Source organism: Anguilla rostrata, chromosome 5 (assembly GCF_018555375.3).
Source record: "Anguilla rostrata isolate EN2019 chromosome 5, ASM1855537v3, whole genome shotgun sequence".
In the NCBI taxonomy this organism is placed as follows: Eukaryota; Metazoa; Chordata; class Actinopteri; order Anguilliformes; family Anguillidae; genus Anguilla; species Anguilla rostrata.
In genome coordinates, this window is record NC_057937.1 from 16,784,866 (window position 1) to 16,803,213 (window position 18,348).

Sequence of the window (18,348 nt, forward strand, 5' to 3'; positions counted from 1 at the left end):
GGAACGTTTCCTGTTTACATTAAACTTGTGATTAGTGCATCGAGTGCTGGGCATGGAAATACTACAGCACAAATATGACTCAAATTCTTAAAAGGAGTAAGCCCAAGAAGGAGTTGTCGCACCGACAAAAATGAAAACCGTGCCCTTTAAGCTGCAACCTCGAAGAGCGCTGTTTTCCAAGCGCCTGCGCTGCCCCCTCTGGGAGACCACCCCTTTAAGCCCAACTTGCTGATTCCATCATTAGCGCGAGAGAGCAGCTCTCCGTCTCGTTCTGCAACGGAGTGACATTTACAGCAGTAAATCTGGGAATCAAAGATCTTTCGAACACCGAACGCAATCGGCTCTTGGAGCGTCAGCTCAAAGGATTCCGTTCCCCGAAGTATCTGAAACCGGTGAACATAAAACCGCAAACCGAGTGACATTTTCAAGAAGGAGGAAAGTCTGTTTTGTGGAGCGGAGATAAGGGGAGCTCCGTAAATACCACTTACATGCACTGGACTCTGCATTCTGGAGGCTGCTTGTAGGTGCTTGGAAAACATCCCTGACGTTGGTTTCAACATTTGAAAAATAGAATACTTCGACGTGGATACAGAACCATACCAATATGGAATAGAAACCGACACTATAGTTGTCTGCTTGAGAAGAGAATAGCGGCTTTGCTGTTTAAACGCCTGAAGAAGAATTGCTTCCATCAACCATAACGTAGAACCAAGCACCACAGCTACTGTAAAATGTCTGTCCCGGTAAGTAAAGATGTAAAATCGCCACATAACTGCACCTCATAATAAGCACTGGGTTATGAAGGCTCGTTAAATGCTTACTTACCAGAACGAGAACTCGCACAGATGTGATAGATACAGTAGAATGTTGTGTCTGATTTGTATGACATTAAAAGAAAAACCAATGTCCGAGTGTGGTTGCATTTGTAATGATTGCAGTACCCTATTCTAAGACAGATGCCAGTCATCGGCATTTGAGATAAAGCTATGCGCAGCTTCAAGAACCGAGTTTTATGCTATTTCAAATGTTTTCCATTTTCTTATAATCTGCGGAGAGAATAGCGGAACGCGAGCTCCGCCGCGCGCCGCTAGGTTGGCACACTGTCAAAAATCCAGAGTGTAGCGCAGATGTAGCTGGAATTTTTTTTTGAGTTGTAGTAGAGTTGGAAATATCACGGATTAGTTGACTTGTAAACTGAAGGAGCGAGTCTGTGCTGTTGCTGCAGTTCTGTTTCCAATTCATATTTGCTTCTGTACAAAATGAGTATTAACACCAGGCTAGACCTGTACCTTGGAAGTTATCTTATTTTCCAGTGAAGTGACAGTATGTAGCCTATTTTAGGATGAATCTGAGGTTTTATTTTGTTAATCTTTTAATTCATCTTTATTGAATTTTAAATTACATGGCTGTTTTTCACGAATGTATCACTATGTCAGTGAGTGGTATATTTGTCAAAGAAAGTTTCCAATTATTGTTTATTTGTTTATTATTTGTTTGTAAAATAATGCACTATATGGAAAAGCATGCATTATATTATACTTTAAATATATCCGCCTGCTTTCAAAGTGCGATTAAATAATGCTCTCTATGCAAAATAATGCTTTATTATTTTAAACGCATCAGTCAGCTTTAAAAGTACAACTGAAAAAAAATACTAAACTATCACTTCATTAATTGGTGTGCAAAAAGCATGGCTTTCTTCGAGGAAATCCCCAGAGAACCGGCTACTAAATAGACAGTCTTCATCCTCTCAGAAATCCCTTTCATGAAGTTCCGCACTTCATTATTTGTTTTCCATTGTTCATTTTCCTGTAAAAGGTTGTGCCCACGAGTTTGGCACTGTAGCGGCGCCTGATCACCCGACCTCCCTTGCCCGAGGTATCTGTCCTGACTAAACAGTTCCCCTCTAATACGATAAACTGTATTTTTCTTGAATGGACCGCGGATTATGTCTAGTTGTATATTCAGAGCCGCAAAAATACCAGATATTGTAAATGTAATCCTTTTCAAAGGTAAAACCAATCGCATGGAACCTGGGTTTCACCATGCATGACGCAGCAGTAAATGATGCATAGCTTTAAGACACGCTTGTATAGGTTGCCCGAGGAAAGCATTGTTCCTTTAACCTTGACATTCTCCATGTTATTCATGCAGTCAACACCGCATAACACGACGTGTTAGAACACGGTGTATTAGAACGCGCGCAAGCATGTTTTCCTGGTGTAGTAGTAAGCGATGTCTTCTTGGGTCAATCAAAAAATCTGATGGAAGAGATAAGATTTCGAGAACGGCATACTGTCGCGAAGAGTTCAGGGATCATCTGCTTGCAAAAATAGAACGCTCCGCTCATGTCAAGGGTTCGAGAGCAAGAATGTGTTCTGACTCCACTTTGGAGAACGCATAGACTGGTTTTCAAAATAACGCCTAGCAGGCAGTACTGATCCAGCATACTCCCGCAGGGGGACTTTTTTCAGAGATTACCGTGATCTAACTTGATCTGTTGGCAGCGTAATAGCAAGTACAACTTTGCACCTGCATAAATAATGCCCCTATAAGCACGGAATCTGAACCACTTTGCACCTTATATGCAAAACGGTTAGGTTTAGGATTATGGTGTGCTTATCTTGGATCTGTTTGTGGGAGCTGCCTGCAGTGCTGATTTTAACCTAGACCAATGCATTCATTAATCACACATTCCTTTTTTTTTTTTTTTTTTTTTAACAGAATATTGACGATGGCCACCATTGACCTTTTGAATGTAGGCTACAGTCTGGCACTTTCTGAATTAACAAAACAGTGACATGTAAAAAATAAATCAATGGGAAACTTGCCTACTGTGAGACTTTTGAAACTCTGGTCCTAGACTGGGGAAAGGTATCCCCCGGGGTGCCCAAGGTTAATTTCAGCTCCTTGTCTATGTGAACGCTGACGTCTTTATCTTCTTGCAGTGACATGTCCTGGAAATCTGATACGGCCGGGCACGGTTGCGAAGTTTAAGTGGGGAGATTGTATTGTCCTGCGAGCTATGCATTTCCTTGACGGCTTTATGAATTGTCGCTGTGTAATTTACAATGGGCTCGCATGATTCACTGTCATGGTGCATTTCTTTTGCATTGTCCCTGGCTGTATAAAATTCCACCAACCTGTCTTTGCACAAAGGCGCTCTTTCAGTCAAATTAGACTGCGGTTTTGACCTTCCGCGTGAGCACGCTGGGAGCCCATGCCCTCGCTCCCCGTGGTTAAGCTTCGCCCTCCGCTGAATCTGACAAACGGGGAGCAGATTGCCGGTCCTGGTGCCCCCCCGGGGCCTCGGCGGAGAGCGACAGCTGTTGCCGTTACCGAAGGAATGGCGAGGAGTGGCTCGCGGGGCTAGCGGTAACGCCAGCGCGGGACGCAGAGCCGCTCTTCAGCCGCGCGCGCGAGGCCAGGCCTGCTTCCCAATTCATCTGCAGAGCACAACAGATTGTGGAAGTCTGATGGAAGCGCCGTTGCTATGGGCATCGACGGATATCCTCAGGGTCTTGAAACAAAATGGGTTGGTGGTTTATTTACATAATCCTAATGCATATCACTTAAACACTGCTGTATTTGGGGGGAAAAAAGACAGACATCTTATTAAGTATCTAAATACATTTATGGATGGAGTTCGTCTTTGCAAGGCCCTTTAAATGGATAGAATTCTGTGCCAAACCGAACAGATGCCTATGCTTTGGAGTTCCACTGCCCGTTCCCATGTTCAGGCAGTGCGGTATCACCCACCAGTTAAAGTGGCCAAATGGCACTGATAGCGAGTGTGGCACGTCCAGCTACTTTCCCAGCCGCAGCTCGTCCCCCGCCGCGCGGGCAGCCAGTGGGCAGTGTGCTCCGGCTGGTCAGGTCCTCAGGCCCGGTCATCCAGGCAGCAGGTCACTCAGAGACGCTGCCAGTCCTGGCCCAGGCCTGAGCGTGACTGCACTCTCCAGTAAAGGCATCTGTTCTGTGTGACCTTCCGTGTCCATCTCCCCCCAGCACTCTACTGTCCATGGAAGGGGCAAAGCTGCTTTCCTTTGGGTGAATGGGGCGATACGGAGAGATGGGCAGGGAGGAAAGTGTGAAAGGAGTGGCGTTGTCCACTGAGTGCTGGTTGGGGGAGAAAAATATGATTTGAAGTGAGAGAAGAAAGTGGAAGAAAAACAGATAGTGAGCCGGTGGGATGGGAAGAGAGGGAAGGGAAGCAAATAAATGAAGGACTGAGGAGAGAAACGGAAGCACAGAGTGACTGGAGAGAGATAGAGAAAAAGGAAGAAGCAGAATGAGAGAGGAAGGACTGGAAACAGGGATGTTCAGGGCCCGTTCTGCAGTACTGTGCTCACAGAGCTGTGATTGGGAGGACCTGAGCAGTCGCTGCTGGTTGAGTGACATCATTGTGGCCCCCGCTTCGTCTTTGCAAAAAAACTGCCTCGGAAAATATGAAAGCTCTTGAGGCGGGAGAAAGGATGCTCCTTCAGCGATGGCTGAGTCTCACTGCTCCGACATTAGTGAAAGGCCATTAAATCCTGTCTGTATGCTTGTGTTCGTCTGAGTTTTCCTTCCCCCTGCAAACATTGAATCTGGCTCATTTTCATTTAAATCCTGTGTTTAGCCCTGAGCGTTAGCATCATCAAAGGTAAGAGATGAGTGAAGAGGCTGAAAGAGAGTGCCTGTGAAGCTGTGGCAGATATGGAAGCCGACACGAGAAGCTGCGAGCAGCGGGGTGTGCGTGCTTTTGCAATGCACTGTGGGAATAAGGAGAAGTTGTGAGAGTCCACGGACACATCTGAAGAGGCAGGCATGGAGGATGTTGCACGGGTCCAGCTTACATACATACATGCGAAGAGACATGTTACGCACGCAAGCATGTCCCATTGACACACATACACACACAAACATGCACACATGCAAACATGGTCCATCAAGCGCGCACACACGCACACGCACACACTCACACACATATACAGACTTGTTCCATCAAACACACACACGAAATATGAAAACGCAAGAACCCTGAAACACTGAAATGTACAGACATGTTCTGCTAAAAACAAACGAGCGTGCACGCACACACACACACACACACACACACATACAAAGACATGTTCCATTAGTCCACAAGCACACACAGACACACACGTATGTACACACACACACACACACACATACAAAGACATGTTCCATTAGTCCACAAGCACACAGATACACACGCGTGTACACACACACACACAGACACACAGATGCATACGTACCATACCATTGAGGGGCCTGAGGATGCAGTGTTTTGCTGTAAGGAGTCAGCAGACAGATAGAGACACCAGGCACCTGAGATGGACAGGTCCTGCAGTACGCTCTTGCCTGTGGGAGGGGGAGGAGAGCGGGGCACTGCAGATAGTCCGGGGGGGGTTGAGTGGGTGGGGGGGCTGTATCACTGCTGTTCGTAATATGGTCGTTCCAGGAGCCTGACATTTTCCTGCTGTCACAGATGATGCTGGGCATACATATTAATGACCGTCAGTGGGGCAGGTGTCTGCATATCAATGACACCACTGAGGCCTCCCGGGTTATTTACACGGGTTGCCCCGGTTACCCGCGCGAGCTATCAGCTCCCGCTCCCGCTCACGTGGAGCTCGCTGGCGAGCGTCAGTTTATCCCAACTCCGCTCCTGGCACCGCGCGCAGGAAGCATGCAGACAGACAGACACGCACACACACACACAAACACACACACGCTGTTCTCTCTGCTTGTACGGTATATGAATAAAAACATTTCTCGCACATGTATTACTCTTTCTCTCTCTCCCCCTCTTTCGGTTTGATTCAGTATGGCATGAAATGCATGAAATAAATGTTCAATTACATACATTAAATGGACTTATTTAAAAAGAAACATATACTTTTAAATGACATACATATATACATACATACATATGCTGTAAGCCTGTATCTCAGAGACAGCCATTGCTGGGTTGTTGCTGACTATCCCTTTCACTCACACACCCATCCTCGCACAGAGACATGCAGCTTGTCTGTGCTAAGCTCTCCCTTGCAGATACAGTACGCCCTTACACGGCAGACATCATAATTCTCCAGACCTTCAGCACACGTGTTGGTTCACAGCTAACTCCTAAGTGCGAATTACAATGATATATTTTTCAGCTGTGACTGGTGGCACAGGATTGAACATGGATATGAATACGCATCGGCGTCCGCTGCCACGCGCTGAGCGTTCGTCTCCATTTCTCAGCTGATTCACGTCCCACGGTGTGGGAGCAGTACCGTGTTTTTCTGTGTGTTCTTTCCCATGACCACTCGCTCCACCGCATTACGGCCGTTCGATCTCCCACCGTACCCATTGGTCCTCTGTTCGAAGGCTGCGTCCCCACTGTCTCCTCATTAGCCCCGTTATTCTATTAAACATGCCCGCCCATTCTTTCTATTGTCCGCTTTTCTACAGCGTAGAGAGAGTTCACAACACTGAAATTGCAGGTTATTTTAGCAAGAGCTTTAATAGATATTTCAGTGGAACAACGGAGCAATTGACAGAGTTGTTCCACTTTCTGGATTTTTTTTTGATATTTCAGTTTCAGTGTATGTTTTGGATTGGCCCAGACAGTCTTTGTGTTTGATGAAAGACATTTTAGATACTTACAGGATTTTTTGACAACCTGTCAGCCTTACAGTGGTGAGTACCAAGGCATTCAGGGATTTGTGGTCTGAAGCAAGAAAGTGCACCTCAACTAACTCCAAAGCAGCTTTTTATATTGATGTTATGTTTCTAGAGGCTATACATACAAGCAGGTCAACTTCACAATTATAAACATGAAAATCAGTTTTTATATCTTGCTGGTACTTCTTTGCTTCTCAGTTCACAAATGCAAGTTCTTGGTTTCTAGGGAAATCCTGCAGCAATCTTGATATTAGAAGCAGTATCACACTTTCCTTCAGCACAGGTTGCTTGGCGATAGGAAATAGTTCCAGCTGAAAATGAGATTAAATGTATTATTTTGAAGAGTGATATACATGTGCACAGGCTCTGGAGGCTTAACTTCAGTGTACAAGCTTCTCTTCCAGAAAGTGAATTATCCCCTTACTGTGTTGGATAGCAGAGGTAGAAAGTTTAAGTCCGGGGGTTAGAAGTTCTGCCTTGTGTTTCTTCCACCCATGAACCCAGCCACCTGATTTCACTAATTAGCTTTACCTCCTGGCTGAAGGATTGTGCTAATTAGCAAATCCAGGTGACTGGAACAAAATACTAGGGAGGACTTTTACTTTCTGAACCTGGATTTTTCCTCCTCTGTGGGATATCTTATCAGGTCATGTAGTAGAGTCAGATAATCTCTAATCCAGGTTTGACTCAATGTTGGATTGGCTGAATTATGTGTTCTTGAAAAGAGAGGGAGACTGCAGACAGGGAGTTTAGGAGGGGAAGGGTGTGCTTGCATGGGGAGTGGGATGAGGGTCAGTTTGTGACCGCTCCGGCCCCCTGGCAGTCCGTGCAGGGGGACACAATGGACAACGGTGGGGACTGTCCCACTCCAGCCAGGGAGAGTAGAGAGCTCCTTTGTGTCTCTGCATGGCATAGAGCACACATCCCAACACCAGCACTCCCTGAGGAACTCACTCTACTCACTGTTTAGTGCTCTGTGTGTGTGTGTGTGTGTGTTTGTGCATTGTCTGTTGTTGTTGGGATCATTGACGTTATTTATCCTGCTGGCTCTTGTGTCTGGTTGTGTGGCATTGCGATTGGAAGCTCCCTTTCACTACCTCTCTGTCTCTCTATCTCTGTCTCTCTGTCTCTCTACCTCCCTCTCTCCCTCCCTCCCTCGCTCTCTGGCTGCTCCTGTCGTTGTGCTCAGCTCTTATATTCTGGGACAGTTCATTCCCTGTCACCATGGCAGCCCTGTTTGTTTGTGTTGGGGCTGTTGGGGCATTTGGGAGGGAGGCTTGGAACTTGTGGTCAGGGGGAAGGTTGGGCGTAGGGGGTGGAGTAGTCAGGGGGCAAGGGGGTGGGTTGGGAGGTGCAGTGATGTGTGAAATTCAAGCAGGTCCCTCCACTTTTGAAGGCTGGTGTCAGTTTGCACCCCTTTTTCAGCCTCTGACTCTGCCCCATGTCCAGTCCAGGGGTAGCTTGTGCTGGGGGTGGTGGAGGCGGGGGTCTTTAATACCCCGCCAGCCCCCCTGCAGGGGAAACATGGGGGTTTCAAGGGGTTTCTGGGTACGCTTTGTGGATATGGAAGAAGGGGTAACATGCTTCCTTAAATTCTAATACCCACCTGAACCCCAAAACCCAGACTCTGTGGGACTCAGCTCTGATTTTGGCACGTATCATGTTTACATGTGTCTGCGGTCGGTCACCTGATACGGAGAGGCGAGCATGCTCTGTAGCGTTGAGAGGTGCTCAGGTCTGGGGGGGGGGGGCGGAGGGGCATGTACGAGTGTTAGCATCTGCAGGAAGACCTGGGGGGAGAGCTGAGGAGTAAACCCTTGTGTGCTGGTTTTGTTTCTTCAGAATTTCTCTGTATTTTGTTGTTTTGCAGTGGAAATACTTACACACTGAAATGTCCCAGCCTGGCCTCATTATCTGGGGCTATGAAATGGTGAACTCTTACTGACCCGATTCATTGTTTCACTGTGCTGTTAATCCTTTTCCTGCTGGGCTTTCTGTGTGTGTGTGTGTGTGTGTGTGTGTGTGTGTGTGTGTGTGTGTGTGTGTGTGTGTGTGCGTGTGTGTGGATGTGTGCGAGTGCGTGTGTACGTGTGTACATGTATGTTTGTGTGTGTATATGTGTGTAAAATGTATGTTCGTGTGTGTGTTTGTGTTTGTGTGTGTCAGTATATGCATGTATGTGCAGGAAGATTCTCTTTTAAAGATTTCCTCAAACTTAACTTTGTTTTAAACGGACAATAGCATATTCCAATTAAATCTGCAACGAAGCAGTTACGCATTTTTATGTGCATGCCTGTGTGTGTGTGGTGCGTGCATGTGTGCGTATATGTGCGCGCGTGTGTGTATGCACAGTATGTGTAGGGGACAGTTGGTGCCATTTTGGATGCTGTACCTGGAGTGTGGTGGTGAGCGTCATTACTCTGAGTCTCTGTGAAAGTGAGAAAGAAGGAGAGAGAGAGAGAGAGAGAGAGAGAGAGAAAGAGTGGGTGTAGCAACGGCGGGTCCCTGTGCCAGACTGCCCCATCGCAGGCTGCGGCCTGTCTTCCCCCCCCCCCCGCCCCCGTAAATCTCCCCGCTGATCTGCGTCTCTCTGCGTTGTCGCAGTATTAATGGCTGCCCATCGATCAGGGGCGCGTGTTTGAGTTATAGGAGCTGCGCGGATTGGGGGGAGGGAGAGGGTCGGGGGGGGGGGGGGGGGGTGGTGTAGCCAGGCAACTCTGTTATCTCAGAATTGGGCTGTCGATACAGGCAGCAAGGACGGGATTAGAGGCGGCGGAACGACAATCATTTGCAATGCAGGGCCGCTGTCAGAGAGAGGATGAGTGAGCGAGCGAGCGGGCGGGCGAGTGGGTGGGTCAGATGGAGAGAGAGAGAGAGAGAGAGAGAGAGAGAGAGAGAGAGGAGTGTGTGAGAGAGAGACAGAGAGTGTGTGTTTGAGAGAGAGAGAGTGTGTGAGTGAGAGAGAAAGAGTGTGTGAGAGAGAGAGAGGGAGGGGGAGTGTGTGAGAGAGGGAGGGAGAGAGAAGAGTGTGTGAGAGAGGAGAGAGAGAGAGAGGAGAGGGAGAGAGAGGAGGAGAGGGAGAGTGTGAGAGAGGGAGAGAGGGAGAGGGAGTGTGTGAGAGAGGAGGAGAGAGGAGATGGAAGAGAGGAGAAGAGAGAGAAAGGTAGAGGGGGGAGCAGTGACATCACTCCACACGAGCGCAGCTGCAGCCTGAGTTTTCCGTGTTTCCGTTTAGAATTCACACGACATTTTGCCACCGCTCCCCTGCCGCTCCCCCACCCCCCCCACGAACACATTGACACTGCCACTCCTGCGGGACCCCCCTCCCCCACCTCCCCTGTAAAACGCTGCCTCTACCAAACTCATTTCCCGAAGCCCCGCTGCACGCCACGGCGGCCGTCTCTCTCTCCGACGCGCGCTGAAGCGACGCGTCCAGATGCCGCGGGCGTCGTGGCTTCGGAGCACCGCCGTGGTTCTGGAGCTCCGCACCCGAGGCCGGGCGGCGGGGGCTCGGAGCGAGGACGGGACATTCTGCTTAAAATAAACAGAGCTGGCCTCGGTTAGGCAAGCGATACCAATATTAAAACGCAAAAAAACCCCCACATCGGGTCCGGGTGGTTGCGGGCTCGACTCCGGTGCGAGGTCCTCCTCTTCCGGTCCGTGCGGGCGCTTGTCTGGACGTGGAAGGTGTCAACGTGGAACGCCGGCCTGAAGGAGAGATTTACGTTCTGACCGAGGGCCCTGCTAGTCCGGCTCTGTTCTGTCAGGGGAACCAATCAAGCGCGCAAACTCTGGGAACGGCACCTGAAAAACGGGGAACGGTTTTACCGTCGCGCAGGCGGCTTCCTGGTCTGTCACGTTGCAGCCGTGAGCTCTGCGGCGCGCGCGCAATCCGCGCTCAGGCTAAGAGTGCCCGCTCAGCCATTTAACCACTTACATCTCCATTATGGAATTGAATAATTGCGACAAATGTATTTATTATGCGGCTTTATTATACGGCGGTGTGAGGATGATGGCGTGCACGTTGTGAGCGGACATCCGCTGCAGGGTGTGGGCGTGTGCGTGTGCGTGTGCGTGTGCGTGTGCGTGTGCGTGTGCATGTGCGTGCATGCACGCACACGCACGTGGAGTCCATTTCATGTTTTACAAATGCAATATCATTCAGCAATATACGTGCATAATGTTATGCAAATGAATGTTATAATTAAATATTCATATTACTAAAATTGCTTATTTACACGGTTACATTTTACCATTGACCAGCTTTTTAAAAAAAAAATGTTTAAAAAAAAGACAAAAAAAGAACAGCTTTATTAGTTTCAGATGAACATTGAGCAACATTTGGTAGTTTGGCGTTGCCACTTGCCAAAACTCCAGCGTTACGGCAGATTCTCGCTGGATACCTCAGACGTGGCATTGCGGTATAGTCTTTCAGTCCAGGGTGCATCAGAGGCTCCAGGGGATAGGTACTCTGTTGATATTCCTTCGCTGCATTTTCCGCGCCTGCAGTTACAGTAAGACAGGCAAGCTGCAGGCACCGTGGGGCAGTTTGATTTCACATTTAGGTGTTCTGTGCCTCTTAAGACTGAACATTCAAATAATCAGACCCTACGTTTTGCACCCCGAGCACTGTATGAAACGCATTCTTTCTGTGTAAATAATGACTCACTGCAAAGAGGTCTGCGTTCACTCAAACGTTCAGACTGGAAAATTAATATCTGTGAATTGTTGTATTTTATGCAGGGCTTTTTTTGTTCTCCTTTATGAATACCGATGAATAGATTTTTGTTATTCTTTTTCGAGTTTGTTTGATGAGCATTTGAGTACTGATCCGTGAGAATCCCTTAGTAAAGTAAATTTCTGCCTCATGTTAGGAAATCAAATATTGTGATGTCAGTCTGCTGATGCATGAGCCTAGTTGGAGTTTTTGTCCTCAATGTTGCACAGTAGAATTCTGCAGCTTCTCACTGTATTGGTACAATATGGACAAACAGGAAGACCAACGGTCTCCATCCCACAATGCCCCATTCCTACCTCTCCTCATTCCCATTGTACCTAATTTTATGTTAATGCCATTGACAGATGACATCATTTCCTGTTTTTTTTTCATTTAAAACTGGCAATAGTGCATTAGGAGCTGTGTCAGGCCGAAACAAAGAAATGCCTTTTTATGCCTTTTTATTAAGGAAAATGTAATTAGTTCATTTTTAACAAAAAAATAATTTTCATTAATGCAAATTTTCAGGCAAATGCTTTTTTTTCTCTATTCCATTGGTGCATAAAATTGATCTAAATTTGAAGTTTAATGGCCTTCACCAAATTAAATTGAATCCTGCCAGACCTGATTATCTCCCGCAGATATGGGCCGGAGGTGATAGGTCCGTTTTATTTGTAAAAACCCCCTCGGTGCTGTAATTGAACCTATCAGGTGTAAGATCACAAATATATGATTGGAATGTTCTTAACTTAGCATTCTAATGCTGATGTAACAATTACTACTGGTAATTGAAAACAATGGTGTTCTAGAACACTGACTTCTAAAGCATTCCAAACACCTACTATTTAATTCCGCTTGGGGGGAGTGTAATGAAGAACGCAGTCATGCCTCTGGTCCTCCATTACGGCTCCACACATAGCCTTCCACCACTGCCGGCGCTGCCTAACCCCAATGCACAGATGCCACTTATGGTCACTGCCCCAGCCCCATCTCACCACCCCAGCTACTGCCCCCATCCTCACTATTTGCATAAATGCCCCCTCAAGTACAACAACGGCCCCAATTTCCCCTTTCTATAACTACCATTCAGTTCAGCTACTGCCCCACCCCTCTCCCTCACCGCTACCACAACTGACCCTTTCTCCTACTCACCATATAATGGCCCCCTTCAATAGACATACTGCCACCACCCACGTTCACTACATGACTGCTGCCTAAAAGGCAACTACTGCTCCAGTCTCCACTTTAAATAGAACTACCCTTCAAATAAGCGCCTTGTCCCGTCTCCACCCAGTGCATTACTGCTCCTGCAATACAGCTACTGCCCCCCATCGCTACCTTTACTGCCCCCACCCCCTCACCTCCACCGCAGCTGCCCTGCTCCTGCAGCCCTCTCTCTCCCTCAGATGTAATCACTTTCCTCCGGAGATTAAATGGAAACGTTTCATTCTTCTGCCAGTGATTCCCTCTCTCTGTCTCTCTCCAGTCTCCTCCGTCTAACTCTCTCCCCCCTGACCCCTTTTTTTGATTACGGAGACTGGGCTGGTGTGATTGGGGGATTTACTGAAGAGGGGGGGGGGAGACGGGAAGTAGAGCCTCCTTGTAACCGTGGCGACTTCATCAGCGAAGGTCCGCCGCCGTGACCTTTACGCGGAGCCACGCCCCCCCGCTTTATCACCGCCAGCGTCGGCGTAACGTCGGGGGAACGTCGGGGGAACGTGGCCGGGTGCTGGGTGCAGTCTGGCCCGGCTGCATTACCCGCGGCTCTGGGATTAGGCTGAAACGGTGAAAGGACGCTCCGCATTAGTACCGCGGCTTTACGGATGGTGGGGGGGGGTTGGGGGGGGGGTGGGGAGGGAGTCGTTTATGGACAACAAAGAGGCCCCATTTGAAGGAAAATTGATTTGCGGATGGCTTTTCGATCTGTCGCGCGGTGTGTATTGTGCGCCGTAGAACACAGCTTTCAGAGGTTCCTTTTTTTGTCATCCTTGGAAATGTGAAATTAGCCTCACCCCTGGAACCCCTTTCTTCTCCTGTAATGACAATCTATGAGAGCTTCTATGGGGTAGCTTCTAGGATGTACACAATCACAGATAGATGGGTGTGTGTGTGTGTGTGCATGTGTGTGTTTGTGTGTGTGGGTTTGTGTGCGTGTGTGTTACACTCAAACAGATGTACCTACATATACACAGCCAACAAGCAAATGAACACACACACATGCAAGCTCATGCTCAAGGAGATACGAAACTACACACGGACTCCAAGGAAAATGTATGTAGAGATGCACACACACACGCACACACACACACCGCTGTCCTGTCAGACAGTTCAGGGATTCTCATCTCTGCTGGGCAGAGATAGCGTCTGTCCCTCTGCCGGGAGAGGCAGTGCGGAGGCTTCACAGGAGCCCGTGTCTCCCCTGGGAAAGACGGCTTTGCTGCTGCATTTGTTCTTTCACCGGTGGCTCTTAGTGGGAGCGTCAGAGGAGCCTCAGCACATAGACCAGCAAGCAGTTCCGCCCTTCATCTGGGTGCCTGCATCGAGTCCCCTGTGTGAGGACGAACGCTCGTTTGCGGATCCGGTTGGGTCCGGTTCCGGCCGCACGGTCGTTTGCCGGGATCTCCTTTGAAGCGCGGACGTTTCGGGATTGTTTCCTGCTTTGGCACGCTCGGAATGGGCTGGGGATTATTCTTAAGGCCGTAATGAGTGTTTCGGGGCAAAGCCCGGATCTCTGCATTGTGGGAAGAATGTCGGAAGAGGGGGATTCCAGGGGAACCGTGGATTTTGGATCAAACGGTCCCTCTCACGCTGAGGAGTCAGTGTCTGTGGTCGCGAGCCTGCTTTTCTCCCCCCGTGGTTTGTTGTGAAGGCCTGTGCCCTGGGTCATGTGAATAAATCATCCAGTGAGACCGCAGGTCAGAATGTGACACAGCATTTTATCATCAGTAGCCTGCACTCAGGGGCTAGCTAGCTAGCTAGCTGTTGGTAAACTGCATTTTGCAAATCGGCACTAAAGTGCTCTTTTTTATCTTCAGGACCATCGACCAGCAGTATCGCTAATACCGCTTCGCTTGTGTGCTGATTTGCGGGGCGCTGACGAGTCTTCAGCCGTCCCAACAGGGGGAGCTCTAGAGGGCAGTTTGCAGGCACTGTTTATTTGGAATCTGACTATGGAGCTCCAGGGACGGGTGGAGGAGCTGAGGATGACCGGCGGAGGAATTCGGGAAGGGGCAGCGAGGGCGAAACGATGAAGGGAATTACTCACAGGCCTGAGATTAGAGTGCGAGAGTGAGTGAGCCAAGATTGGCCGACTCCCCTCCCCCTCTCCCCGTCTCTCCATCTCCCCCTCTCCCTGTCTCTCCATCTCCCCCTCTCCCTGTCTCTCCATCTCCCCCTCTCCCCGTCTCTCCATCTCCCCCTCTCCCTGTCTCTCCATCTCCCCCTCTCCCTGTCTCTCCATCTCCCCCTCTCCCTGTCTCTCCATCTCCCGTGTCTCTGTCTCTCCATCCCTCTCCGCTCTCATCCCCTCTCTCCTTCTCTCCATCTCCCCCTCTCCCTGTCTCTCCATCTCCCCGTGTTCTCTATCTCTCCCTCAGCCGTTGTTTTCATTTCCATGTCCTTTCATTGGCGTGGCGTCAGTGTGCTGTTCATTTTCCCCAACCTTAACAACAGACAGCGTCTCGCAGCAATCAACAGTTTATCAAGAACAGCGACGTCAATCTCTCTTTCTCCCTCTGTCTCTATGCCTCTCTAGTCTCATTCTCTCTTTGTTTGCACCCCCGCTGTCTCTCTCTCTCTCTGTCTGTCTTTCTTTCCCCTGTAGCCTGTAGATTTTTCTTCGCTTGCCGTCCTGTTTGAGACGAACAGGAACGTTTTCCCACAGAATGATGATTGACAGCTTGTCATTACTGCAGCAGACCGTGACTGACGCGCGGCAGTGAAGCTTTCTCAGTACAGCTTTACTGCCTTTTTGTGCTTTTTTTGGTTCCGCCCCCTTTTCTCCAATGGCCAATCGCATATCAGCCCTCATAACTGGGCCCTCAGCTGTTGATTGGCCAGGGTTCAGACAAACACGCACTGTCCTCCGAAGAACAGTATGCTGTGTCAAGCACTGCTTCTCATCAAGACTGCAGCCTGTGAGTCTTAAACAGTGCAAATATTGCATAGAGATAATATCAATTATATATCACCCTGCAGAGTTACCAGTCACAGTCACCACTGGCATGGCTGGGATTTGATCCTGGACCATGGAGCTCATCCACGCTTTAAAACAAGAATGGTGCCTTAACTGAATGAGCCACCCAGCCACAGCCCCACGCACAATTCCAGTTCCACAATTAATCCCTTAATTTAATTCAGTCAGTTCATTAAATTCAGGAAATGAATTTAAGTTTGATTAATTTATTGAAAAACACTCATAGAACATTATAGGCATTTGTCATTTCATGGATGTCATTTCACTTCGTTTGAAATTCAGTTCACCTGACTTAAAATGGAATTGAACCCAAACCTGATTGCTCATTCCTGAAGTTCCTGAATTTATTTATCTTATTTACAAGGTATCCTGATATCCTTGCGTGTGTTTTTTATATAGCCAGAGTTTTTGGAATCAGGCTCTTTCCAGTGGTATCGTAGATGGCTTGTGTTACACAATTTTTGCCTTAAGAAACGACTAATGTCAGACAATAACATGTTGATTAGAAAAATCCCAATTTCAAATGTTAAGTATGAGAAATTAAATTCCAAATTTGATTCCAGTTTAAAATGTTTAAATACTAATTGATCTCCAGTTCTGAAGCCTAAAATGGTCTAATTCTAATTTATTTCCAGTTCGTAGAATCTGAATTCCAGTTAAAGAATAGGTTTGCTTTGCAGGCTGTGTAAAGATAAAAGTACAAGAAATCAAGAACTGCACACCCAAGTTTTATAAGTTGCACTCCACTGGTCTAAATGTACATTTTATTTTACCAGTGTTTTCACTGTAACATTATCCCAATGGCGTCACGTAAAATAAAATGGACAGTTAGACTAGCATTGGGCAAGTATGAACCATACCAAAAAAATCAGGCAAGCTATATAATGAAATACATACAAATACATAATTCAAATGCCTTTGTTGGAAATACTGGCCACATTCTTCACCACGGTAACATAGAGCTTGATGTTAGGGGGTGGGGGGGGGGGGGGGGTTTGGAGGGGTGGTGATGTCACCGGCCCCAGTGAGCTCATTTAAACTAAAGAGGGCAGCTGACCCACAGTGACCCCCCTTGCCCTGTTTGGTTGCATGATGAATCGAGGGGCCTGGAGGTCAATACCGATCCTGTTCATCTCTTATGGCCAGTGCATGGTGCCGTGACGTGCATCTCGCCAGGGCCTTTCTCTCTCTCTCTGTCTCTCTCTCTCTTTCAATTTCTGTCTCTTTCTCTCCTCTCTGTCCATCTCTCTCTTTCAATTTCTCTCTCTTTCTCTCCTCTCTCTCTGTATCTCTCTGATCTCGAAGTGCACAGATGGCTCAAATTGAAGGTGAAATTACATAAGGCTTTGAAATTGTTTCTATTTTAGAATTCACAAGTGCACGATTTGGGCCGTTTCCCATCAGCCCTTGAGAAGGGAGGAGGCTGACTTGTTCCCCGGGCTGTGCGACACGTTTTACAGGTTGCGAGTTTGCTCTGTGTCAGTGCCCACCTGTTTGGATCTGACGGACACGTGTCAGTGGCACTATTTTGCGCGGGGTCGGGCTGACGCTGAGAGGCCACGCCCCCTCCCCGGTGCCCTCGCGGCCCTCGATTGGCCCCCCGATTTCCCTGCCCGCCCCCGGGGTTTATCTGCTCATCAGCAGTCCCCGGAGCCTGAGCTGAAGCAGGGAGTCCAGAGTGAACTCTGGGGGCAAGCAATCTATTCCTCATTCAGAGAACGGCCCTCGCCTTAGAGGGAAACGCAGGGGGGAGGGAGGGAGGGAGGGAGGGAGGGGGAGACGCAGAGAGAGAGAGGGAGAGAGGTGGAGGGAGAGAGAGACAGAGAGCGAGAGAGGAGGCTGAGGTGGAGGCGGGGGGAAGAGAGTGATGAGTTGATAGGTAGGGACAGAAATAGAGACGGAGGGAGCGCGGGAGAGAAATGGGGAGGGAGAGGTGCCGATGGATAGAGAGGTAGTCAGAGGATAAGTGCTGCCCCCTCCACCCCATATTTCAGCTGCATTATGGTGTGAGCCTGCCAGTGTGCAGGTGCAGGGGGGAGTGGGAGCCGCTGTGTGTGTGTGTGTGCGTGTGCTTGTGTGTGTGTGCGTGTGTGTGTGTGCCAGTGTGTGTGTGTGTGCGTGTGCTTATGTGTGTGTGTGTGTGCGTGTCTATGTGCGTACGTGCGTGCGTGTGTGTGTGCTTGTGTGTGTGTGTGTGTGTGTGTGTGTGTGTGTGTGTGTGCGTGTGTTGTGCGTGTGTGCGTGCATGTGTGTGTGTGTGTGCGTGCGTGTGTGTGTGTGTGTGCTTGTGTTGTGCGTGCGTGCGTGTGTGTGTATGTGTGCTTCTGTGCGTGCGTGTGTGTCTGTGTGTCTGTGTGTGTGCTTGTGTGTGTGCGTGTGTGTGGGTGTGTGTGTGTGTGTGTTCGTGTGTGTGGGTGTGTGTGTGTGTAGCACGCAGGGTACTGTAAAGTAGGACAGTTGGCAGTGTAGGAGGTAGAAGAGTGGATGCAGATGCATGAGTGTTTGACAGCAGCTGTGAGGAGGGTTAGGGCAGCGCTCCAGCACCCACACTGCCATCTGTCCCACAGGAGCGGCCTGCACAGCCACAGCAGGGACACATCACCCAGAACCAGCATCCTGTGTGTGTGTGTGTGTGTGCGTGTGTATGTGTGTGTGTGTGTGTGCGTGTGTATGTGTGTGTGTGCGTGTGTGTGTGTGTGCATGCACATCTGCATGTGTGTGTGTGCACGTGTGTTTGTCTGTGTGTGTGCGCATGTGT

The 18,348-nt window shown here is 48.7% G+C and overlaps 1 protein-coding gene across 1 annotated transcript in view; it reads left to right on the forward strand.

The window, feature by feature from the left end:
* Positions 1–215: 215 nt before the first annotated feature.
* bcar1 (BCAR1 scaffold protein, Cas family member) overlaps positions 216–18,348 on the forward strand; it is a 102,256-nt gene continuing 84,123 nt past the window's right edge. The window contains exon 1 of the mRNA XM_064335413.1: positions 216–743. Coding sequence (XP_064191483.1) covers positions 732–743 — 12 coding nt within the window. The 5' untranslated portion in view covers positions 216–731. The remainder of the gene's footprint in view (positions 744–18,348) is intronic.